The sequence below is a fragment of the Cetorhinus maximus genome, chromosome 4 (genome assembly GCF_964194155.1).
Source record: "Cetorhinus maximus chromosome 4, sCetMax3.hap1.1, whole genome shotgun sequence".
NCBI classification, from domain to species: Eukaryota; Metazoa; Chordata; class Chondrichthyes; order Lamniformes; family Cetorhinidae; genus Cetorhinus; species Cetorhinus maximus.
This window is the reverse complement of record NC_135882.1, coordinates 138,421,293-138,446,644: the sequence shown is the minus strand read 5'-3', so window position 1 is coordinate 138,446,644 and position 25,352 is coordinate 138,421,293. Positions and strand designations below refer to the sequence as shown.

Sequence of the window (25,352 nt, the reverse complement as noted above, 5' to 3'; positions counted from 1 at the left end):
TCAGAAGAGGCGCTGTCCTTTAAATTTTGCATTTTTGTATTTGTTCTCAGGAAGCAGTTAAGTAAACACTGGCCCTTCCTCATGGGTCACCGCAAATGCCACATGACAATTTAGTTCTTTCATCATTCTAATTTCATTTTAAGAGGTCATTTCAAAATTACTATTTCCTCACTAAGAAACACAGATACGCAAGGCCAACATAACAAGATTTAGTATAATTAGTTTGCGTGTGCATCTGTGTGTGTGTGTGTGCACGCGCGCGCGTGTGTGTTTGAGAGATTATTCATTAAGGCTTTTATTATTAAGGACACCATTGGAACAGGAATAGGTCATTCAGCCCCTCAAGCCTGTTCCACTATTCAATTAGATTGTGCCAGTTCTACATCCTAATTCCATTTACCTACCTTGGCTCCAACTCCTTTAATACCCATACCTAACAAAGATCAATCAATCTCAGTTTTGAAATTTTCAGTTGACCTAGTTTAAATGACTTATTGAGCAAATGGCCAGGATATTTTGGATAACTGGCACCAACTCTGCCTGCCCCGCAGCCATTTCACGCTCGAATGGGCATCAATTAGCTGCAGGTGGGACTTCCACCCCTCACTCGAGAGGAAGTCCCACCTTAGAGGGCTGCTGGGCAATCAGGTTAGCCAGCAGCTCTCTAGCCCCTGCAGTGGCAAGAGCTGCAGTGGACAAGGGGAAGTTCATGAAGATGACATAGCCTAAATCCCAGGATGGCAAGTTAAATTTTCAGGGTCTCGAAGCAAAGAGGGTAGGGAAGGCCTGGGGGTTGGAAAATTGGAGATTGGGGTGTTGGAGGAGAGACCAGTGGGTGGGGGAAGGTTCTGCGGCCACCAGCCTAAGTGGGATGCACTCGAAGTTAGAAGGGGACTTCTGATGGAGGCGTTACCCCACCCCCCTTTCCCACCCAAGCCTGATCATTTTCAGGCTTCCCCCATGCACGGGAAATCCTCCCACCAGCCTAAACATTAAGGCTGGGTGGGAAACAATCCTTGAGTGGTATTGGCTGGTTGGAGGCCTTGCCCGGCCCAGCATAAAATCGCTGCGGGGTCTGTGTAGGCGGGAACCTAGAGGAAGCCCATTCCTTCTATTTCAGGTTCCCCCCGCCCACCGCCTGAAATCCTGCCAGCAGGGGGACATGAAATTCAGCCAATGTTTCTGATTTCTACAATAAAAGCAAAAAACTGCGGATGCTGGAAATCCAAAACAAAAACAAAAATACCTAAGTCAACTGTGTTCCTCTCCGCAGATGCTGCCAGACCTGCTGAGTTTTTCTAGGTATTTTTGTTTTTGTTTCTGATTTCTACTACCCTTTGTGTGAGGAACTGTTTCCCAACACCACCGCTGAATGTCCTGGGCCTGATTTTAAAGGTTTGCCCTTCTGTTCTGAACGTCCGCCACAGTGAGGAAGAAAAAGATAGTTTTCATTTAGTGTCTTTCGCAACTTCAGGAGATCCAAAATTCACTCCACGGCCACTGAAATACCTTTGAAGTCTAAGTACCGTTATAACGTGAGGAAACATCACCACACAATTTGGTTCCACAAATACCAATGAGATAATTAACCAGATGGGGTTTTTTTAGGTTATGCAGTTGAGAAAAAAATGTTGACGAGGACATCATCTCAGCGTATCAGAACGTTAAAGAAGACCCCTGATCTGGTTAATTCTAGTACCCAAAGTGGGAAAACATTCCACTATCCAGCAGCACCATTCCTGTACCACATCTGTCTACCTTGACCTTCACAGAATGGTCTTTACTCAAGTGCAAAGTATAGATGGTAACAATTAATAATCTTTAAAAGTAATTTGCCAATTGTGAAGTGCTTTGTGGAACCCTGAAAACCTGATAAAGACTAAATAAATGCAAACTTTTCTTTCTTCTCAGACAGTCTCTGTCCAAGTGAGTTCTCCGAAGAGGTTTCTTCACAAGTGAAAAGCTTTAAGTGCGTTGTTTTTGAGCTGGGAATAACTTTGGATTAATCCGTTCTGGTAATTATCCACAGAATGAATGGGGCATAATCTTAAAATTAGAGCCAGGACATTTAGGTGGCAAAACAGGAAGCACTTTCATCACATAGCCCTCCTATAGTCTGCTAAAACTGCTCACTATTCCAGAATCATCTGGAATGTATAGATAACCCCTGACTTCTTTTCTCTACCGCAAACCATCTTCTTAATCCTCTCTCTCCCCTCAGCCCCAGCCCCTCCACCATCACCTACAACAATAATTGTGGGGAATTCATGGGGCTGAATTTTGCCCTTGACGGGCGGGCAGGCCCGACCGACTCAGCGGCGGGCAGGCAGCCGATCGCCGCCGCCAAAACAGGCCCCGCCATTTTACGTGGGTGGGCCAATTAAGGCCCGCCCAGCGTGACATCCGACGGGAAGTGCATTGCGCTTCCTGTCAGGCAGAGGGGATTTCCCCAACTGCGAGAGTGCACTCTTTTGCGCATGCGCACGTAAGAGTGCACATCTCCCTAAGGCTAAGTGGTGCCTCAGGGAGATCGCTGAAACGTGGTGAAAGTTGAAAAATAGAAACATTAAAAAATCATTAACATGTCCCCCTCATGTGAAAATGTCACATGAGACGGGACATATTAATAAAGTACACGAAAACTTTATTAAACTTTTTAAAATCCAAAATCAAACCTCATCCCGTCAGTGGATGAGGTTTGTTAAAAAATCACTTACCCGCCTGCCCGTTGGGCCCGTGCACCAAGCCAAAGTTCGCATGGGTTCCTCAAAATCGTCGTCAATTGCCAACTTAATGGCCTTAACAAGGCCTTTAGTTAATGGTGGGCGCGCGTCGTGCTGCATAGTGTGCCCGCCGACCTAAGCATCGCGATGCCGCGCACTGACGTTGGGACACTCGCGCGACATTTTAAGCGCTGACGTGTGGGCTCCGCCACCCGCACGTCAGCCAGAAAATTCGGCCCATGGAATTCTTTGTCACACAGATCCAACGGCTGTCTCTTCCTTGTCCCTCCTTTCCAGTAGCCCACATGGGCCAAACTTCCTCCAATACTGCACCCTGCCCTAACTCTGAACTTGTATCTTTCTCTAGTTTCTATATCTGCCGTCATGCCCTCTCTGAGCTCATCTTGTCCATGAGACCCACCCCCTGTTCCCTCGATCCCATTTCCCACTAACATGATCACCCAACCCTCCTGGTCCCCATGTTAGCCAATATGATAAATGATTATCCCCCACTTCAGGTGCTGATCCCCTTTCCTTTAAATCTACATAAAACAACCCTTGACCCCTACTGTCCTTCCAAACTCCCTTCCCCATCTCCAACCTCCCTTACCTCCCAAATCCGTTCCCATCTTTCCTGGAACTCCAAGCTTGAATCCCTCCAATCAGGTTTCTGGCCCTGCCACAGTACCGAAACAACCCTCATCAAAATCACAAATGACTGTGACAAAGGCAAACTTTCCCTCCTCATCCTTCCCGATCTGTTTGCACCCTTTGACATGGTTGACTACACCATCCTCCTCCAACATCTCTCTGTGATTATCCAGCTGGGTGGGACTGTTCTCACTTGGTTCCATTCTTATCTATCTACTCGTAGCCAGACAATCATTTACAATGGCTTCTCCTCCTGCCCCCACACCTGATATTTTTGGGCAGCCAATCATTCCAATGCTGCCTGGGAATTAAGCCACCATGTGATAATTTTTCTAGGAAACCACTGGTTATCCTTAGTCCCCTCCAATTTCTCTTCTACATGTTGCCCCTTGGCGACATCATCCAAAAGCACAGCGCTTTTGTACGCTGACAACACCTAGCCTTACCTCACCACCACCTCTCTCACTCCTTAAATGTTGCTATTGTCCCGAGCTGAGCTTCTGACCTCATATTCGCATCATCAATAAGACCACCTATTTCCACCTGTGTAACGTCGCCCGATTTTGCCCGTTGCCAGCTCAGCGTATTCAATGAATGGCATGACACTAGGAAGTTCTGAGGAACAAAGGGACCTTGGCATGTGTGTCCATAGGTCTCTGAAGGCAGAGGGGCATGTTAGTGGGGTGGTGAAAAAGGCATATGGGACACTTGCCTTTATCAATCGAGGCATAGATTACAAAAGTAGGGAGGTCATGTTGGAGTTGTATAGAACCTTGGTGAGGCCACCGCTGGAGTACTGTGTGCAGTTCTGGTCGCCACATTATAGGAAGGATGTGATTGCACTGGAGGGGGTGCAGAGGAGATTCACCAGGATGTTGCCTGGAATGAAACATTTAAGTTATGAAGAGAGGTTGGATAGACTTGGGTTGTTTTCGTTGGAGCAGAGAAGACTGAGGGGCGACCTGATCGAGGTGTACAAGATTATGAGGGGCATGGACAGAGTGGATAGGGAGCAGCTGTTCCCCTTAGTTGAAGGGTCAGTCACGAGGCGACATAAGTTCAGGGTTAAGGGCTGGAGGTTTAGGAGGGTATGTGGAAAAACCTTTTTACCCAGAGGGTGGTGATGGTTTGGAATGCGCTGCCTGGGAGGGTTGCCTCACATCCTTTAAAAAGTACCTAGATGAGCACTTGGCACGTCATAACATTCAAGGCTATGGGCCAAGTGCTGGTAAATGAGATTAGTTAGGTAGGTCAGGTGTTTCTCACGTGTCGGTGCAGACTCGATGGGCCGAAGGGCCTCTTCTGCACTGTGTGATTCTGTGATCCGCTGTTGATCCCTCACTCATTCATTCATTATCTATAGTCTTGACAATTGCAACGCATTCCTGGCTGGTCTCCCACATTCTACCCTCTATAAATCTGAGTTCATCCATGTCTTAACTTGCGCCAAGAGCCATTCACCTCTCACCCTTGTGCTCGCTGATCTACACTTTGCCTCCTGGTCACGCAACATCTTGGTTTTAATATTGGTAATGTACAAATTATTGAAAATAATCCTGCCAATTTGTGCACAAGCAGATCTATTGATGTTACTTTTGGTGTTGCTCCAAAGCAGGAACTAGAAGAATGCATATTTGGCTAATTTTTCACCCCACCTACCCAGATTAGACAATCTATGAGCATGGCAGAAGAAATTTGACCGTTACATCTTAAATAATGGTCTATAATCTTCTCTCATACAAAACAAAAATAGGAAAAATTTAAAACGGTGTTCAACAGAGACCAGGAAAAATAAATACCACCAAAAAAGAAAAAAAACTAAACACTAATGAGACACCTTTAATAAATAAAGGCATAAGGGAACAAAACGCGGTAAGGAAAGAGGCACACATTAAGTGCGTGGACAGCAGGCAAGAGAATGACAAGGGTGAATAGAAAGGGATTAGGAAATAAAGGAAAAACATTAGAAAGATAAACAATGAAATTAAATTCTCAAAGAACATATCATGGCAAAATATTCCACAGGTACATAAATAAAAAGGAAAGTTGGGATGGGAATAGGGCCACCAAGAGATGGAGAGGATAAAATCACAAGCAGTAACAGTGAAATGGCAGAAATATTAAACAATTAGGTTGCTTCAGCATGTACCACAGAGACAGATCATGTGGACTTGACACCAAAGACGTGATTAGAAACGATATAACCATATTTAAAATGAAAAGAGGAGAAATATTAAGCACCGGTAAACTAATCAAACACAAAAGGGGATAAAACTTAGGTTTGAACCAATTTTATCCACACATTTTAGAAGAATCTAGAGAAGAGATTGCCGAGGCACTACTATACATATTCAATAGTTCATGAGCAAGAGTGCGATGCCAATGAACTGTGAACAGCTAACACAATACCAATTTAAGAAGGGAGATAGAGCTTGTCCAGGGAACTATAGGTCAGTAAGCTTAACATCAGTGTTAAGAAAAATACTGAAATCCCTCCTAAAAGAGAAAATAGAAAAATAGCTGAAAATTAATAATAACAACAGTCGGCATGATTTTCAAAAGAGTCTTGCTTGACCAGCCTCATTAAATTCTTTGAAGAGATAGCAGAGGGAGTGGACGTAGAAGGTAATGATGTAGATGTCATATATCTAGATTTCGAAAAGGCCACATTATAAATTAATGAGGTCAGAGCTTGCAGATTCAGGGGGTAAGTAGCAGAATCAATAGGTAGTTGGCTGACAGACAAAAAGCAAAAAAAAAGGGTTCTGATGAGAGGTCATCGAGCTGAAATGTTAGCCCTGTTTCTCACCACAGACACTGACTGACCTGCTGAGCTTTTCCAGCATTTTTGTTTTTATTTCAGATTCCCAGCATCTGCAGTATTTTGCTTTTGTAAAAAAGGGTTAAGGGTAAACATAGAAACATCGAAAATAGGAGCAGGTGTAGATCATTCGGCCTTTCAAGCTTGCTCCGCCATTTGATATGATCATGGCTGATCCTCTATCTCAATGCCGCACTCCCACTTTCTCCTCATACCCCTCGACGTCTTTAAAGTCTAGAAATCTAAACCCTTCTTTGATATATTTAGTACTTGGCTTCCACAGCCCTCTGTGGAAGAGAATTCCACAAGTTCACCACCTCTGAGTGAAGACGTTTCTCCTCATCTCAATCCTAAATGGCCTGTCCCGTATCCTGAGATTGTGACCCCTTGTTCTAGACCCTCCAGCCAGATGAAGCATCATCCCTGCATCCAGCCTGTCCAGCCATGTCAGAGTTTTACACGTTTCAATGAGATCCCATCTAATTCTTCTAAACTCCAGTGAACACAGGCCTAGTCAGCTCAATCTCGCCTCATACAACAATCTTGTCATCCCAGGAATCAGCCTGGTGAACCTTCGCTGCACTCCCTCTTTTATTTTTATCATTCATGGGGTGTGGGCTTCACTGGCTGGGCCAGCATTTATTGCCCATCCTTAGTTGCCCTTGAGAAGGTGGTGGTGAGCTGCCTTCTTGAAGTGCTGCAGTCCATGTGGTATAGGTACACCCATAGTGTTGTTAGGAAGGGAGTTCCAGGATTTTGACCCTGCAGGTGCAGCGATACATTTCCAAGTCAGGATGGCAAGTAACTTGGAGGGGAACTTCCAGATGGGGTGTTCCCATCTATCTGCTACCCTTCTCCTTCTAGATGGTAGTGGTCGTGGGTTTGGAAGGTGCTGCCTAAGGAGCCTTGGTGAATTCCTGCAGTGCATCTTGTAGATGGTACACACTACTGTTACTGTGCGTCGGTGGTGGAGCGGATGAATGTTTGTGGATGTGGTGCCAATCAAGCGGGCTGCTTTCTCCTGGAGGGTGTCAAGCTTCTTCAGTGTTGTGGGAGCTGCACTCATTCAGGCAAGTGGGGAGTATTCCATCACACTCCTGACTTGTGCCTTGTAGATGGTGGACAGGCTTTGGGGAATCAGAAAGTGAGTTACTCGTCACACGATTCCTAGCTTCTAACCTGCTCTTGTAGCCACAGTATTTATATGGCTAGTCCAGTTCAGTTTCTGGTCAATGGTGACCCCCAGGATGTTGATAGTGGGGGATTCAGTGATGTTAGTGCCATTGAACATCAAGGGACGATGGTTGGATTCTCTCTTGTTGGAGATGGTCATTGCCTGACACTTGTGTGGCATGAATGTTACTTGCCACTTGTTAGCCCAAGTCTGGATATTGTCCAGGTTTTGCTGCATTTGGACATGGACTGCTTCACTGTCTGAGTAGTCGTGAATAGTGCTGAACATTGTGCAATCATCAGATAACATCCCCACTTCTGACCTTACAATGGAAGGAAGGTCACTGATGAAGCAGCTGAAGATGGTTGGGGCTAGGACACTACCCTGAGGAACTCCTGCAGTGATGTCCTGGAACTTAGATGATTGACCTTCCAACAACCACAGTCATCTTCCTTTCTGCTAGGTATGACTCCAACCAGTGGAGAGTTTTCCCCCTGATTCCCATTACCTCCAGTTTTGCTAGGGCTCCTTGATGCCACACTCGGTCAAATGCGGCCTTGATGTCAAGGGCAGTCACTCTCACCTCACCTCGGGAGTTCAGCTCATTTGTCCATGTTTGAACCAAGGCTGTAATGAGGTCAGGAGCTGAGTGGCCCTGGCGGAACTCAAATTGTGCGTCATTGAGCAGGTTATTACTAAGCAAGTGCCGCTTGATAGCACTGTTGATGTCCCATTCCATTATTTTACTGATGATTGAGAGTAGACTTACGGGGCAGTAATTGGCCAGGTTGGATTTGTCCTCCTTTCTTAGGAAAGGAGGCTAAAACTGTACCAAGGCCCTTGCCTGTATAGAACTGTACTAAGGCCTGTATAGCTGCAGTAAGGCATCCTTGCTCCAGTACTCAAGTCCTCTTGCAATGAAGGCCAACATACCATTTGCCGCCTTAACTGCTTGCTGCATCTCCATGCTTGCTTTCAGTGATTGGTGTACAAGGACACTCAGGTCCATTTGTACATCAACATTTCCCAATCAATCACCATTTAAACAATACTCTGCCATTCTGTTTTTCCTACTGAAGTGGATAACTTCATATCTTATCCATGTAATCCTTCATCTGCCATGTATTTACCCACTCACTCAACCTTGAAGCCTCTTAACATTCTCCTCACCCTCACATTCCCACCTAGTTTAGTGTCATCAGCAAACTTGGAAATATTACATTTAGTTCCCTCATCCAAATCATTGATTTAAATCATGAATATCTGGGGCCCAAGCACTGATCCCTGTGGTACCCCACTAGTCACCGCCTGCCGTTCTGAAAAGACTCATTTATTCCTACTCTCTGTTTCCTGTCTGCTATCCAATTCTCAATCCATGCCAATATGTTACCAATCCCATGTGCTTTAATTTTGCACACTAACCTCTTATGTGGGACTTCATCAAAAGCTTTCTGAAAATCCAAATACACCACATCAGCTGGTTCTCCCTTATCTATTTTGCTAGTATGACCTCAAAAAACTCCAGTAGGTTTGTCAAACATGATTTCCCTTTCATAAATCCATGTTGACTTTGTCTAATCCCATTGATATTTCCTAAGTGTCCTGTTATCACATCCTTTAGCATTTTCCCTACTACTGATGTTAGACTAACCGGTCTGTAAGTCCCTGTTTCTTCCCTCCCTCCTTTTTTAAATAGAGGGGTTACATTTGCCCCCCACAATCTGCTGGGACTGTTCCAGAATCTACAGAATTTTGAAAGATGGTAAGCTTTGGTAGAATGGTAGAAGGTGGGAATTGGAGCTCCACAAGGATCAGTGTGAGGACCACAGTTATTCACAATTTATATTAATAATTTAGGCCTTGGGATACAAAATATAATTTTTAAATTTGGGGGTGACAACAAATTGGGAAAGAGTCAATACAGTGGAGGACTGCAACAAATTACACGACAATTACATATTTAAACATGAAGAATGAGCATATAATTAGCAAATGGATTTCAACAAACACAAGCAAGAGATGTTATATTTTACGAAGAAAAATAAGAATCTAAATGGGGTAGACTAGCAAAGGTACCTCAAAGTACAAATACGCAAATTACCAAAAGTAACAATGCTTCAATAAGGCCATAAAAATAAAATCAAGCACAGGCTCAAGGGGAGCTTAAACACTGACATGGACTGGCTAGGCTGAATGGCCTGTTTCTGTGCTGTATAATCTATGCAAATCCAAGTAATATTTGAGTTGCTTCCCTTTATATTAAGAGCAAATCCACAGATTTCATAGAATGGGTAGAATCCAAAGCCCAACAAATTGGTAAAACTCTCAAAACTATTTGCATTAGAATTGGGCTTCTTGAGTTAGCATAAACTAGTTGATGCTAATCACAGTTATCAATAGATGGCCTAAAAATCTATTCTATTGGCACACACAAGGAGCTTATTTGATCAAAATTTTGAGTCCCTTGGTCACATGTGGGTGTTTAGGAATGCAAGGCTCTCTAAATTTAGCTCAATGCTGTAATCTTATCAGCAGGGTGTTGTTGACATATACTTCTCATATTTCCGTTTTCAAATCTTCAGACTGTGTTATTTGAGAGCCAAGGAAGCTGAATTTGGGAAAGGCTCATACATCCCTTGAGGACCAGGCACTATCAGTAGATTGTTCCAACTCCATCATGTGAGTAAACTTGCACGTAAAGCAGCAGTGCCTTATTGTCAATGGGTTCCCCTTTTGAATTTAACTGATTACTATCTAGAGCTCTCAAGTTTTCAGTTTTTCTTATTCGTTCATGGGATGTGGGTGTCGCTGGCTCGGCCAGCATCTTTTGCCCATCGCTATTTGCCCTTGCTCAGAGGGCATTTAAGAGACAAGCACATTGCTGTGTGTCTGGAGTCACGTGTAGGCATGACCAGGTAATGTCCCTGAAGGACATTAGTGAACCAGATGGGTTTTTACAACTATCGGCAATGATTTTGTGACCATCATCGGACTTTTAATTCCAGAAATTTCAAATTTCACCATCTGCCGTGAGGGGCTTCAAACCCAGGGCCCCAGAGCATTGCCTGGGTCTCTGGAACATTAGTCCAGTGACAGTACCGCTGTGCCACTGCCTCCCCGTAAAAAGATTCCTGCAAAGATTTCTCTGGAATTTTCTATTGAGAGCTACTTTAGATCTTTCTAAAACTGGAGTAGAGGAAACCAAAGGAAAATTGAGTTAAATCGTTGAAAAATTCATTCCTGATGCTGATATTCATTCTTAGTGTATCCACTGTATGCGTACGTCAAAGTACTTAATGTTAGACTCTTTAACAACTGAAATGCAGGTCAGCAAGAGATTTCTGGCAAGTCGGTAGCAGGTATTGCAGTTAAAATCCACAGAATGTAAATAGGAAAACCACACTTCTAATCATTATTCAATGGAATAGCAAAAGGATGGAAAGAATCAAAAAAAATGTAAGCTTTTTGAGAAGGGAGAAAGAGCAAGCAGTTATCTTTTTAAGTAAAACCTTAAAACCAGAAATCTAGTGTATCCCTGTTGACAAGTGCTCCAAATATATAGGGTTCTGCGGTGGGCACCTTAACTGCAGGTGTGCATTCTGTGTCGACCCTCAAATTTTCCTCACACCCGACAGCACTAATTTCTCCATTGGCAGTGCACCTAGCTTTTAAGTGCACTCCACAGGAAACACAGTAGAGACCTAGAAATCAAGTTTGTTTTTAAAGAAAACATTTGTTCTCAGGATGCGGGCATTTTTGGCTAGTGGCTTTGATTAACTATCCCTAACTCCCCTCAGGGGTCAGTGGCACACTCATATAGTGATTGTTAACACAACTGAGGAGCTTGCTATGCCACTTCAGAGGCTATTAAGAGTTGAGAATATTGCATGGACTGCAGTCATATGTTAGCCACACTCTGTAAGGGTAGCCGGTTCCCTTTCCCTGATGAAAGACACTGGTGAAACCGTTGCTTTGTTTCTAAATAATGAAACAGCCATCCAGCAGCTTTCATGGTTATTTTTTCCTGCTGAAATAACCAGATCAATTGAATTCAATTAAAAACAACTTTCCATGATGGGATTTGGACTAGCATATTTAGATGGGTGCTGTAACCACTCTACTACCAGGGGACTTGGAGATACAAAGAGAGGCAGGGCTGAAATTCCAACACATTACATCACTGAATAATACTATGTAGGTTTGTACCTCCACATTGATGGTTATTGATGCCAAATACGCACTCTCTTCATACATACAGTCCCTTCTCCACCAGCAACAACTACAGATGACAGAGATAACATGTGTGCGCCTGTAAATGTGTTTTGAAGAGGATTTGGAGCTGAAAGTGGACAGGAGTGAACAGCATACGTGAAACCAAGACAAACTGCCCGGACTTATATAAAGGATATGTTCTTGGAAACTTTGGGGCACTGATACAGGAATACAATGCAGTACATGTAACAGCTAGATCACACATCTACAGTGGGGATTTGGGTAACTTAATGGTCCATGAAAATATCAAAACAATAAACAATAAAGCAACAAACTATGAAGTAAGCAACAAGTTTTCAAATAATTTAGTCTTGGTATCTAAGACTTTCGGACACACTTTGTTAACTAGGCGATTTTTTGGTCATTGCTAAAATGTGGATAGCAAGGATAATCTTATGGTCTGAATTAACCACAGAAAAGAATACTTGGTCTGTGTACATAAAGGGCAAGATGCATCTGTTCACATCAGTGGAATTTGGAACTAATATTAAGATTTACTAGATGCCTAGCCAGTTTGATTTCAAACGGAGCAGCTGGTCTAGAACCAGCCAAACTTCACTGCATTGGAATGCACTTTTGTCAGGTACTTCAGGACAACTAGATCATGAGGACGTGGGTAAATGTACTCACTCTTCTGTCTTTCTCATTACTTTTCACTAATTATATTTAATTATATACTATACTTAATCTATACCTGGTTAACATCAAATTTTATGCAGTGTGCTTCTGCTGATACAAGTTTCACCCAAACTGGATGATGTAATGGAAGGGGTCAGAAATGTCAAACCTCTGACTATTCCCTGTAAGCCTAGCTCTTTTTCTCAATTCAAGGTTAATTATCTGAAAAAAAATATTTGGGCAGCAATAAACGTGCAAAAAGCCATGTTTCATTCTACTCCTGCTCGGGTTATGTTGCCAGCTTCTTAGGGTCTTGAGATATTTTCCATTTTGAATATGCTAGTTAATTGTAAGTGGTTATTCTGATTTTACAACTGAGCACTTACCCTCATATCAATCTGAATTGAACGCAATAAAACCCATCCTGCCTTAATTATGGCCACTAATTTACTCATTTTTGGGCTGGGTTCTCCTTAGTATAAAGAGTTAGAAAGCACAATGCACATGTTTATGAAGCAATTACTTGATCTGAATTCAATCTATTGAAATATTTAACCCACTCCCTCCATCCCCAGCTAGCATGGCATGTCCTCGCTGAGATACAGTTCCCCAGACATCATAATCTTTCTAATATCTTGCCTAACTTACTCCTAATGGGCAGGTTTCTCCGGTCGACGAGCAGGGGCGGGGCCCGCTCGCCGACACATAAAATGACGCGGGGATACATCGGGCATGCGTCCCGATGTCAGCCCACGTCATTTAGATTTTCAGTTCGGCAGGTGCGTAGCCAATTCAACTGCTCACCCGCCGAATTATCAACGGCCTAGTAAGGCCATTAAAAAACTAATTAACATGATTGATGGACCTGCCCATCCAACTGTAAGGTTGGTGATCAGGCCAGGAGCCCTGGCGGGCTTCGGAAAAAACATGAAACCTCATCCACGGGCGGGATGAGGTTTCATGAGGGTATTTCAATTTTTATTAAATGTTTAAATAAAAGTTATGGACATGTCCCAACAGTGTCACATGAAGGGACATGACAGGGAAATTTTTTAATCACCTTTATTGAAAGTTTTAAATTGGAGCCGATCTCCCTGAGGCAGCACTTTGCTGGCTGAGGGAATCCCACCCCCGCCTCCCCCCCACCCCCACCCCCCCCACCCCGCCACTAGCACAGGGAGCACATAGCGCTTCCTGGCAGATGTCACGTTGGGCGGGCCTTGATTGGCCCGCCCATAAAATGGCAGCACGCTCCCGACTGGAGGCACCGATCGGAAGCCCGCCTGCCCACGCCCACTCCCGCACTTCCCCCCACCCTCCCCCCAACGGGGGGGAAACGTTGCCCCATGTCTAAGTCTGGATGGTCAGTGCCAGCAAATTGTTTGACTATCAACAGGACGGATCATCACAGCTTCACCAGATATTCCATCATCTAGACTAAAAGACTTGCCTGGTCGCTTGGTGGGTACATGTACAGTACTGAAGAGAACAGGACAGGAAGGTTGAGATTTAATCCCTAGTCTGTGTTGTTAGCTGGTATCAATTGACATAGCAATTGGATCGTCTAAGTGGGAACATTTTTCTCAGTTTAGGGAAGGTTAAGAAAACACAGGGTTCCTGCTCTCGATGACAATCAATGAACACTTTCTAATCATTTTCAGATATGGATATCAAGTGAGGATTTGCCTGGGCTTGAGGCTAACCACAGTTGACCAACCAGTCAAATGTGCTATTTCACCCTTGCCTCTGTCAGCTTCACCCTCCTACCATAGGGAACGGTAGCATAGAGATAATGTTACTGGACTAGTAATCCAGAGGCCAGGACTAATGCTCTGGAGACATGTGTTCAAGTCCCACCATTAAATTTAGTTAAAATAAATAATGAATAAAAAGCTAGTATCAGTAAAGGTGACCACAAAAAAACAGACTGACCAGAAAACCCATCTGATTCACTTCACCTTTAGTGAAGGCAATCTATCATCCTCGTCTGGTTTGGCCTACATGTGACTCCAGACCTACTATAATGTGGTTAACCCTTAATTGCATTCTACAAATCACTCAGCAACATCAAACTTCTACAAAAAGACCGAAGAAGAATAAAACTCAACCAGCATCGACCTAGGCATCAGCTACGACAATGGAACACGCAGCCCAGTCAACCCTGCAAAGTGCTTCTCACTAAGGTCTGGGGATTCGTGCCAAAATTGGGAGAACTGTCCCACAGACTAGTAAAGCAATAGCCTGACGTAACCATCCTCCCCAAATCTTATTTTATAGCCAATGCCCCAGACTCCTCCATCACCATCCCTGGTTATGTCCTGTCCCAACAGACCCACCAGTAGTGGTGGCACAGTGGTATACATTTGGGAGTAAGCGGTCCAGTCTTCAACATTGACTCCAGACTCCATGAATTCTTATTGAATTAGGCCAAGGATGGTCAGGGAAACCATCTATATCCCTCCTTCAGTTGATGGATCAGTACTCCTCCACATTGAATACCTACTGGACCTCATCCTTACCAATTCTGGTGTCATAGATGTGTCTGCCCCCATGACAGTATTGGCAGGAGCAACCACCGCACATTTCTTATGGAGAAAACAGCCCCCTTCATGCTAAGAACACCCTCTATCATGTTGTGTGGTACTGCAATTGTTCTAAATGGCATAGACTCAGAGCATTTCAAAACTGGGCACTCATGAGGCACTGAGGGATAGCAGAAGCACAGAATTGTAATCAACCACAATATATAACCTCATGGCCCAGCAATCCCTCCCTCTGCCATTACGTTCAAGCCACGGGACCAAACTTGGTTCAATGTGGAGTGCAGGAGAACATACTAGAAACACGGCCAGGCACACTAAAAATGAGGTACCAACCTGGTGTAGCTACAACCTACATGCATGCCAAACAGCAGAAGCTACATGCTAAAGGCAGAGCTAAGCAACCTCATGACTGTCAAATCAAATTAAAAAAGTCCTGTCATATTCAGTCATGAATGGTGGTGGGTAATTAAACAATAACCAGAGGAGGATGCACCTAAACATCTCCATCCTCAATGATGAGGGAGCCCAGCAAGTCAGTGAAAAAGCCAAGGCAGAAGCATTTGCACCATTTACAGCCAGAAGTCCCAAGTGGGTAATCCATGTCAGCCTCCCCCTGTGGTTCCCAGCACCAGATATGCCAGTCTTCATTCAATCCGATTCACTCCACGTTCAAGAAATGGGCAAATCCAATCTGAAAATTACCACCCCACCAGTTTACTCTCAATCACGAGCAAAGTAATGCAAAGTGCTGCCATAACCTGCCTAAGAATGGTCAGTTTGGGTTCCTCCAGGACCACTCAGTTCCATACTTCACTTCAGTCTTGATCCAAACATAGGCAAAAGAATGAATTCCAGTGTTGAGGCAAGAATGACTGCCTCTAACATTAAAGCAGCGTTTGACTTTTTTTTTATTCATTCACGGGATGTGGGCTTCGCTGGCTGGACCAGCATTTATTGCCCATCCCTGGTTGCCCTTGAGAAGGTGGTGGTGAGCTGTCTTCTTGAACCGCTGCAGTCCATGTAGTGTAGGTACACCCACAGTGCTGTTAGGGAGGGAGTTCCAGGATTTTGACCCAGCGACAGTGAAGCAATAGCGATATATTTCCAAGTCAGGATAGTGAGTGACTTGGAGGAGAACTTCCGGGAGGTGGTGTTCCCATCTATCTGTTGCCCTTGTCCTTCTAGGTGGTAGTGGTCATGGGTTTGGAAGGTGATTTTGAAGGAGCCTTGGTGAGTTCCTGCAGTGCATCTTGTAGATGGCACACACTGTGTGTCGGTGGCAGGGGGAGTGAATGTTTGTGGATGTGGTGCCAATCAAGCGGACGACGCCACACTCAAGGAACCCTCAGAAAATTGGAGCCAATGGAAATCAGCGGGAATTCCCTGATCGGGGGCATCTTCCTCTAGGGAAGATGGTTGCGATTGTTGGAGACCTAGCATTTCAGCCCAGGGCATCGCTACAGGAGTTTCTCAAGGTAGTGTCCTAGGCCCAACCATCTGCAGCTGCTTCATCAATAACCTTTGCTCCATCATAAGGATCAGAAGTGGGGATGTTCACTGATGATTGCAGTCTTCATTTGTAATTCCTCAGAAAACGAAGCAGTCTGTGTCTACACGTATCAAGATCTAAACAACATTCAGGCCTGGGCTTAAAAGTGGTAAATAACATTCACATCACACGAGTGCTCGACGATGACCATCTCCAACAAAACAGAATCTAAACTCCTCCACTTGACATACAATGGTTTTGCCATCACTGAATCCTCCACTATCAACATCCTGGCATTATCATGGCTAGAAACTTAATCAAACCAGCTATCTGCAAGTTCCTTCCCAACCTGACTTGAAAATATATCAAATTGATATAAAAACCATTGGTATATATGCCATTGTCGCTGGGCCAAAATTCGAGAATTCCCTCCCTAATAGCACCATGGTTGTATCTACATCACAATGACTTTTTTGAAAATTATTTTTATGGGATGTGGGCATTGTTGACATTTGTTGTCCATCTCTATTTGCCCTTGAGAAGATGGTATTGAGCCATCTTAAACCACTGCAGTCCATGTGATGTAGGTATAACCACAGTGCTGTTAGGAAGGGAGTTCCTAGGTCGATGCTAGGTGGTCTGTCCAGTTTCATTCTTTTTTGAGTTTGTTGTGTTTTTTGGTAACTTGCCCATTTCGCAGGGCATTTAAGAGCCAAGCACATTGCTTTGGATCTGGAGTCACATGTAAGCCAGACCAGGTAAAGACAGCAGATTCAGTTCCCTAAAGGACATTAAAGGTTTTTACAACAATCAACAATGGTTTCATAGTTTCACAGTCACCATTACTGAGACTAGCTTTTCAATTCCAGATTTATTTATCAAATTTAAATTCCACCAACTGTCGTGGTGGGATTGAACCCATGTCCCAGGGCATTAGCCTGGGCCTCTTGGTTGCTAGTCCAGTGACATTGCCACTATGCCAACATCTCCCCTTCTTGAGCTGCAGCTTTTCAAGAAGGCAGCCCACCACCACGTTCTTGGAGGCAATGCGGGATGGGCAAGAATAGTTGGCCTAGACCCCCAATGCCCATATCCCATGGATGAATTACAATAAAACTGCCTGTTAAATCCATTCAGATTTGTTACCCAGTGCCAATGCTGCAGTTCTATTCTACTTCTTGTCGGGTCCCAGTTAAGATACACAACCACTGTTTTTTCAAGATGCTGCCAATCATAATAGTCTCACCATGAAACACAAAAGTTATTGTACATGGGCCACCTACACTTCTGTGTGGGTGAATTACTCTCTACCTCCACCATCTTCTCTTCAGTGTCAATGTATTTAAACCATCCCATTCAAATAATGAATGTCCTTCAGTCAATCTGATTCAACCTTCCTCACAAACCTACCTTCTCACCAGCATGGCATCCAACAACCTCTTGAATGACTCCAGGGTTTTCCCTATGCTTACCCTTCCTTAAGATATTGATTGCCTGTTTTCTAACGTCAATCCTGAACTTAGCCTTTAAAAATGCACAGAATTGGCAGGCGTTCTACATGAAATTCTTACCTTTAAAGTTGAAGCATTCATCGGGATAACTCTTCGCAACTCCAGGCTGGGTAAAAGATGGGCTATGAATTTTGAAAATAAAACACAGAAGGACAACAAAGAAAGACAAAGAAATCAGACGATGGCATTTCAAATCCTTAAGAATTACTGTAAATATATTTTTAAAATGTTAACACTAATGTTTTTGTATCCTTAGTAAGAAATCATCTGCTCACAAAGTAGTGGCATAAAAAGTGGATTTACAATTGAATTTGAAATGTATCACAAAGGATTTGCTCGAAAACATATTTACTGTCACTAAACACAGCACACAGACATTTTCCTGCCCTGTTAATTATTTTAGGCTCTTGCAGCTCAAGATTAGGAAACAGGGAGAAAGAAAACTTTAAAAAGTTAAAGAGAAAGAAAAAAAGGAAAAAAAAAAAGCTCATCCAGGGATACTGTTTATACTGTTTATTCACTGTTTATAACAATACTGTTTATTCACATCCAGCGATCCTAGCTAGAAAGTCATCTGGGACAAATTTGGACTGAGCTGATTCCCCCACCCTCCACATCAATACTGGTTGCTTTGGCTCCATTGTGAGGAAGGCCCTTTGGTGATTGCAATCAGTACCTATGGAATTGTAGCAGGTCATGAATCAATGCCATCTGGTGGGTGGAGTAGACTTAAAATTTGGTCCTTTTTAATGTTCTTTATTCAACATTAAGAATAGCTCTGTCTTTCTTCCATCACCAAGCAATTCTGGATCTAGGATCAAGGTAAGAACAGGAATAGGCAACACTCTATTAAGTCAGTATCACCTCAAAGCGACCCTGAGGCTTTCTATTTCTCCCTAATGGGAGACATCTGGTCTCCACTTGGCAAGTTTTCATCATAATGGCCATGATTGCGAAATCTTTATCACAAATGCACAGCTATTACTCTTTTAGGACACCCAATTGCACATCTCTCCAATTTTGCTTCTATCGTATTGATACTGGATAACCTTTCTTCAAGGCATTTGAAGTGCAGTCATTTCACCCACAGTGCATTGGATTCCAAATCTTGACGTCACCTCCATAAAGGACAAATGAACATAGGAAATAGGAGCAGAAGTTAGGCTATTCGGCCCCCTCAAGCCTGCTCCGCCATTCAATATCATGGCTGATCTGTTTGTGTTTCGAGTTTGACATTCCCATCTACCCTCGATAACCTTTGATTCCTTTGACTAACAAGGATCTATCTACCTCTGCCTTTAAACTATTCAGTGACCTCGCTTCCACTGCCTCTGGGGCAGAGTTCCAAATTCGCACAACACTAAGAAAAAAAAAATTCATCATCTCTGGCCCAAAATAGTGACCCCCTAATTTTAAAACAGTGCCCCCTAGTTCTGGACTTATCCACAAGAGGAAACATCCTTTCCACATCCACTTTGTCGAGACCATTCAGGATCTTATATACTTCAAACAAGTCACTCCTCACTCTTCTAAACTTCAGTGGAAACAAGCCCAGCCTGTCCAACCTATCCTCATAAGGCAACCTGCTCATTCCAGGTATCAATCTAGTAAACTTCCTCTGAACCACCTCCAACGCATTTACATCCTTCCTTAAATAAGAAGGCCAAAACTGCACACAGTATTAGAGATGTGGTCACACCAATGCCTGCATAACTGAGCCATAACAACCTTACTTTTATGTTCAATTCCTCTCATAATAAAGGATAGCATTCCATTAGCCTTTTGAATTACTTGCTCTACCTGCATATTAACTTTATGTGACTCTGCATGAGTACACATAGATTCCTCTACACCTCTCAATTCGGCAATCATTCTCCATTTAAGTAATATTGTGCTTTTTTATTCTTCCTGTCAAAGTGAAGAACTTCACATTTTCCCACATTATAATCCATCTACTAGATTTTTTGCCCACTCACTCAAGTGTAATGGATGTTAGTTAAATGGACTTCCAGGCATTTGACAAGGTTTCACATCAGTCAGAGACTGGTAACAAAAATGAGGGCGCATAAAATTGGAGACAACCTTTTGGCTTGGATAGGAAATTGACTAGGAGTCAAGAAACAGAGAGAAGGGATAATCAGTTATGTACTCAAGTTGGCAGGATGTGATTAGTGGCATCCACCAGGGATCTGCACCAAAACCACAGCTTTTCACTATATTTATAAATTACTTGGCTGAAGGAAGAGAGCTGTATATCTAAGTTTGCTGGCAACACTGTTAGCTAGCACGCTATTTAGTGTGGATAGCGCAGAATGTTGTAAAAGGGCATGGATAGATTAACTGAGTAAACAATACTGCGGCAGCTCGAGTTTATTGTGGGGACGTGTGAAGTCATCCACTTTGGATTGAACAAATGATTGATCAGAACACTTTCTAAATGGTGAGAAGCTGGGAGCAGTGAATAAACACAAAGATTTAGGGATTCAAGTACATAAATCATTAAAAGCTTATGAACAAATACAAAAAATAATTTAAAAGGCTAATGGAATGTACAGAGCTCTGGTTAGGACCATCTAAAATACTCCATTACGTTCCAGTCACTGCACCTCTGAAAGGGTATAATGGCCTTGGAAGATGGTGCAGTGCAGATTCACCAGAATTATACTGGTGCTAAAGGCTAAGTTATGAGAGCATGTTGCATAGGCTAGCCTTGAATACAGAAGATTAAATGGTGATCTAATTAAGTGTTTAAGATGATTGAAAGCTATGATAGGATAGATAGAGAAACTATTTCCTTTGATGGAAGAGTCCAGGATAAGGGTGCACTGCTTTAAAGTTAGAGCAAGGCCATTCAGGGGTGATGTTAGAAAGCATTCCTACAACGAGTATTGGAAATCTGGAACTCTCTCTCCAAAAAAGCAATTACTGCTACATTAAATGATAAAGTGAGCCTGATAGCCAGCGGCATTAAGAGTAAGGGAGCCAAGGCAAATTGATGGAATTAAGGCACAGATCGGCCATAATCTAATCCAAATCTGGAACATGTTCAAGGGGTTGAATGTTCTAATGTTCCAGGAAAAAAGTCTGAGGAAAGTTCTAACAGTTCTGAGGTCTTGAGAAAGAAAAACAATTTTGATTTTAAAACAGAGTGTAGTTAAAAGGATATCTTTCAGAAAAACAAAAGGAAGAAAGTTCTGGACTAATGATGACAGTAAGAAACAATGACAAAAAATTGCAATGGTCAAAGAGAAAGGAGAGAGAAAAACAAGAGCAGATACATTTAACCTTGCCTTGTGGAAATGCATCTTTAACTTTGAACAGGAAGCAGTCCTTAATCATCAAGACTTAAACAAAGGACAGGAATAACGTTTTCACCCCAAGAAAGGTTTAGCTGAAGGCTGCCCTTCGCCCATTTGATCCAGAAAACCAAATAATCATCTTTCTTCTACAGGATTTAATGTCAAATTGAACAGCAAGGCATGCCCTCCGCCTAATGTTTCATGCACAGGATGGCACTTATAACCGTGTGGCACTCCCTCAGTACTGCATGTTAGCATCAGCTTGGATTAAAGGATTTGATTGGGTTTATGATACTGATGTGGCAATGTCACCAAATAAACTATGCTACACAAGGAAAGAGAATAGGAAGCAAAGATCTTGTCTGGAATTTTACGGCCCTGTTGGCATTGCGCGTCATGAAGGGTTGGGGGGTGGGTGGGGGTGTGGTGGTAACAATATGGCAAGAAGGCCAAAAATTGGTTTCACACCGTCGTGAAACCAGTTTGCAATCATCCACTCCACCCGTCAACAGCGGGCCGCATTTCCCAATGCCGCATGTCGGAAACATAATTTTAATACACTTGCATCTAATTATAAGCCCTGCTCACCGAAATCATCCCCCCACACCACCATCAAGTCAACTTTACCGCCTATGTCGGTATGATTTCAGAACAGCTCGCTTCAGGGCTGCCTTTAAAAGGCATGCACCTGGCAACCTGAACTTTGAGGGGAACTCGGAGGTGAGTGCACACAACCTCGCGCAGCGCTCACGAACATCACCTGTAGGACATCAAGGAAGAGGCACCATGCGTTCATAGCGTGACAGGCAAGTCGCTTTTCCCTCACTGGCTTTCAGTGCAGTACCGGGGCAAGGGCTCCAGTGCAGGACAGGCCAAGGGGGGTGCTGATTTTGGGGCAAGGCAGCACAGACTGAGGGAAGTACTCAAGCACATGCCGGGGGTGGCGGGGGGGGGGGGGGGGGGGTGCGCGGTGAGGGGCAGTGAGGGAAGCAGCCACACTTGGAAAAGCTTGTCAAAAGTGAGCATTCTTCCACAGCTGAGACCATTCAGCTGTAGCTCCATTGATAGGCTTGGAGTTGGGCCTCTGAAACTTTTCTGCCCACTCAAGCAGCACAAAAGCATGAAAGTGCCACCAAATGCTCCAGGACTTTTCATCCCTCAGGCGCAGACTGCAAATTAATGTGCGCTTTAGGGGGCAGCAGGGCAATTGGCCGACTGGATGAGTTCATCACCAGCCAGCTGGATAACTCTATTTTCAAAGTCTGTGAGGACCTTGATGTCAGACATTCCTCCCCTAGTCTGCTAACTCTCCCTTTTGTTGTATGCCTGCTTGTCCTGCATGAAGACAAATGGAGAGAGTGTAAACAGGGCACCTGCCAGGCCAAATGAGAAGGATGCCTGGCACATGTGGGTGGTGAGCGGTGCCATGGACAGGATGAGGACATGATCTGCAGGGCAGATGAAGGTGTGTGTGAGAGGGTGAATGGTGATGTCCCTTTAACTGGCCGTGAGTGAGATCCCTGTGGATGTGTGATGGGTTTGAGAGTGTGTGAGTTGAGAGTGATGAGAAGAGTGACTTGCCCTGGAGGAACTGAGGAGATCATTCATCCTCTTTCAGCAGTGGGTGGCTGTCCTCTTTTGCAGGGCATTAACGCTGACCACTGCTGCCACTGCCTCCCATGCTGGATTGGTGACCATGCTGGCTGCGCCAGGGTAGAGGTCTTCACAGCGGACCTCCACTGCGTCCAGTGAGCGCCTGAGGGAGGCGTCACTAAATTTCGAGGCAGCACATTACTTCCCTTTGGCAGCCAGGACTTTGCAGCAACTTACGATCTCTTAGAGACTGCTAGCTCTGGGCAGGGGCTCCCTTTAAATATGTCAGATTACTGACAGCCTGAGGTGATGGTGGAATGGATGAATCAGTGGTCGCCCTGCCAGCGATCTGGCATGTTTCCCAGGAATGCATTATTAATGAGGCGGGGCATGCTGGGAATGGGACGAGACGGCATGAAAAGCTGCCATTGCGGCCAGCGGGTAAAGCGTCCATTTTCCCACCCGCTACCACACTTTGTGCAAATCTGAGATGATGCCACCCCTTGTCTTTTTTTTTTAAATGAAAGACAAAACACAACAATACGAACAATAATTCCATTCAATTTGTTTTCCATAGTTTCAAATACCTACCTGTCTATTGATCTGTCCAGTGACTGACAACTTCCAGACAGCGATGCTTCAGCACTGCTGAACGGGTCCAACATCTGTGGTCAGAAGAACAGTAAACGTTGAAACAAAACCCAGCCTTGTCAAGTTTCAGTCAGCAGAACCACAGATTAAAAAATATTTGCTTCCACACTATAACTACAGATGGGAACAAATGTAAAAAAAAAAATGTTCAACTAAGAATGTACCTTTCAACCTTGGAGAAAATCCACTGAAGTAAAAAGGTGCAGCTGTGCGAATCTATAAATTCCTTTTCAATACGTTAACACCAGTGCCAATGCAATAATTACATTTTCACCTTGCGTGAGCTATAGTTTCCCCAAGGTGTTTCTGTAAACAGTGGAACTATAGCAACGTAACCCAGCAAACAAAAAGGTCTTCACTTGTGTGGAAGGCACTACCTCTCTCTTTGGAGGCATGCACACACAAATACAGAGGTCTTGTGGTGCAATGGATAGCATCCTTGCCTCTTAATCAAAAGTTCTGGCTTCGAGCCACACCCCAGAAGTCGATGGCCAAGGAAGGTGCATTCATAATGGAGCCATATAGGTTCATCATCAACCTGCAAATGTGAGGAGGAGAGATTCCTGGTCAGCCATGTGATGAAAGCTGGAGCCTCTCCCATCACCTCCATAGCTCCAGGCTCCAACATGCATGTAAAGTGCATATTGCCATAGCAACTGAGGGGATGGTGGTGGTGTGGTGGTAATGTCAATCGATGAGTAATCCAGAGGCCCAGGCTAATTCTCTGGGGCACAGGTTCAAATCCCAGCACAGCAGCTGATGGAATTTAAATTCAGTTAATAAAATCTGGAATTGAAAACTAGTGTTGGCAATGGTTACCACTGATTTTTGTAAAAACCCATCTGGTTCATTAATCCTCGTTGGGAAGGAAATCTGCCACTCTTATCCGGTCTGGCCTACATGTTCACCAGGCCCACAGCAATATGGTTGACTTTTAACCCTGAAGTGGTCTAGCAAGCCACTCAGTTCAAGGGCAATTAAGGGTGAGCAACAAATGCTGGCCTTTTCAGCAACAATACCCATGAAGGAATAAATAAGAACTTTGACTCCCTGAGTAATCTATAACACACCATCACCACACAAACTACTTTGACAACTAAACGGAACAGTTTTATTTCTAATCACCTGCAATGACGGTTGTGGTGTAGAGCCCTCCCTGTTGGGCAGTTGTAAATAAAGTTGTTCAATAATAGCTGCCTGCAGTTGAGCATGGGTTAGTCTTAGTGCAATATACAACAGAAAAATGGTGACTAGGAGAGGATGGAATTTTTTTTTTTACATTTCAATTGAGAAATTAAGGACAAAGGAAAATTGAGACATACTTTATGGAGCTCCTAAAGTTGATCTTGAGGATGTTTAAGGAATTGCTCCCTGTGTGCACATTGTAATCAAGTACAAAGTGGGCAGCATTTTCTCCCCGTTGGGGGAGTTGTCTGAATGCAGATTCCCAATCAGTGCCCCCGCCTGGGGGCGCGCCGCCATTTTATGTGGGCGAGCCAATTAAGGCCCGCCCAGTGTGATGTCCACCCAGAAGCGCTATGCGCTCCCTGTGCAGGCGTGGGGGATTCCCTGAGCTGGGAGTGCACTCTTGCGCGCGAAAGAGCGCACAGGTCTCCCTGAGGCAAAGTGCTGCCTCAGGGAGCTCGGTTCAAGTTTGAAAACTTTATTAAAGGGAGAAAAAATATTCCTGACATGTCCCCTCATGTGTCAGCCCAGTGAGTAAGGGAAAATGGCACTGAATGCATGCTTAGGGACAATGGTGAAATTCAACCCTAACTAGTGTAATTTGGCTGAAGGCTGAAGGCGAAAGTAGGAGCTGAGGATAAAGTAAATGCTTTCCTCACCATGATGGGGCCAGAGGCTTTTGAGGTGGTGTCTAACCAATAGTGCTCCTAATATGGACTATTCTGAAATTAATAAGGTACTGGACTCAATTTATGGCATGAGTAAGACAGAGATTGCACTGAGAGTTGCATTCTGTGAAAGGAAGCAGTTGCCAGGTGAGAC

General features: G+C 44.0%; 1 protein-coding gene across 4 annotated transcripts in view; it reads right to left on the bottom strand.

Annotated features, from left to right (window-relative positions):
* map3k22 (mitogen-activated protein kinase kinase kinase 22) overlaps positions 1-25,352 on the bottom strand; it is a 159,834-nt gene that overhangs the window by 43,377 nt on the left and 91,105 nt on the right. For all 4 annotated transcript variants that reach the window (XM_078540920.1, XM_078540922.1, XM_078540921.1 and 1 more), the window contains exons 9-10: positions 23,286-23,359; positions 17,863-17,924 (exon numbers count right to left, since the gene is read on the bottom strand). In XM_078540920.1, coding sequence (XP_078397046.1) covers positions 17,863-17,924; positions 23,286-23,359 — 136 coding nt within the window. The remainder of the gene's footprint in view (positions 1-17,862; positions 17,925-23,285; positions 23,360-25,352) is intronic.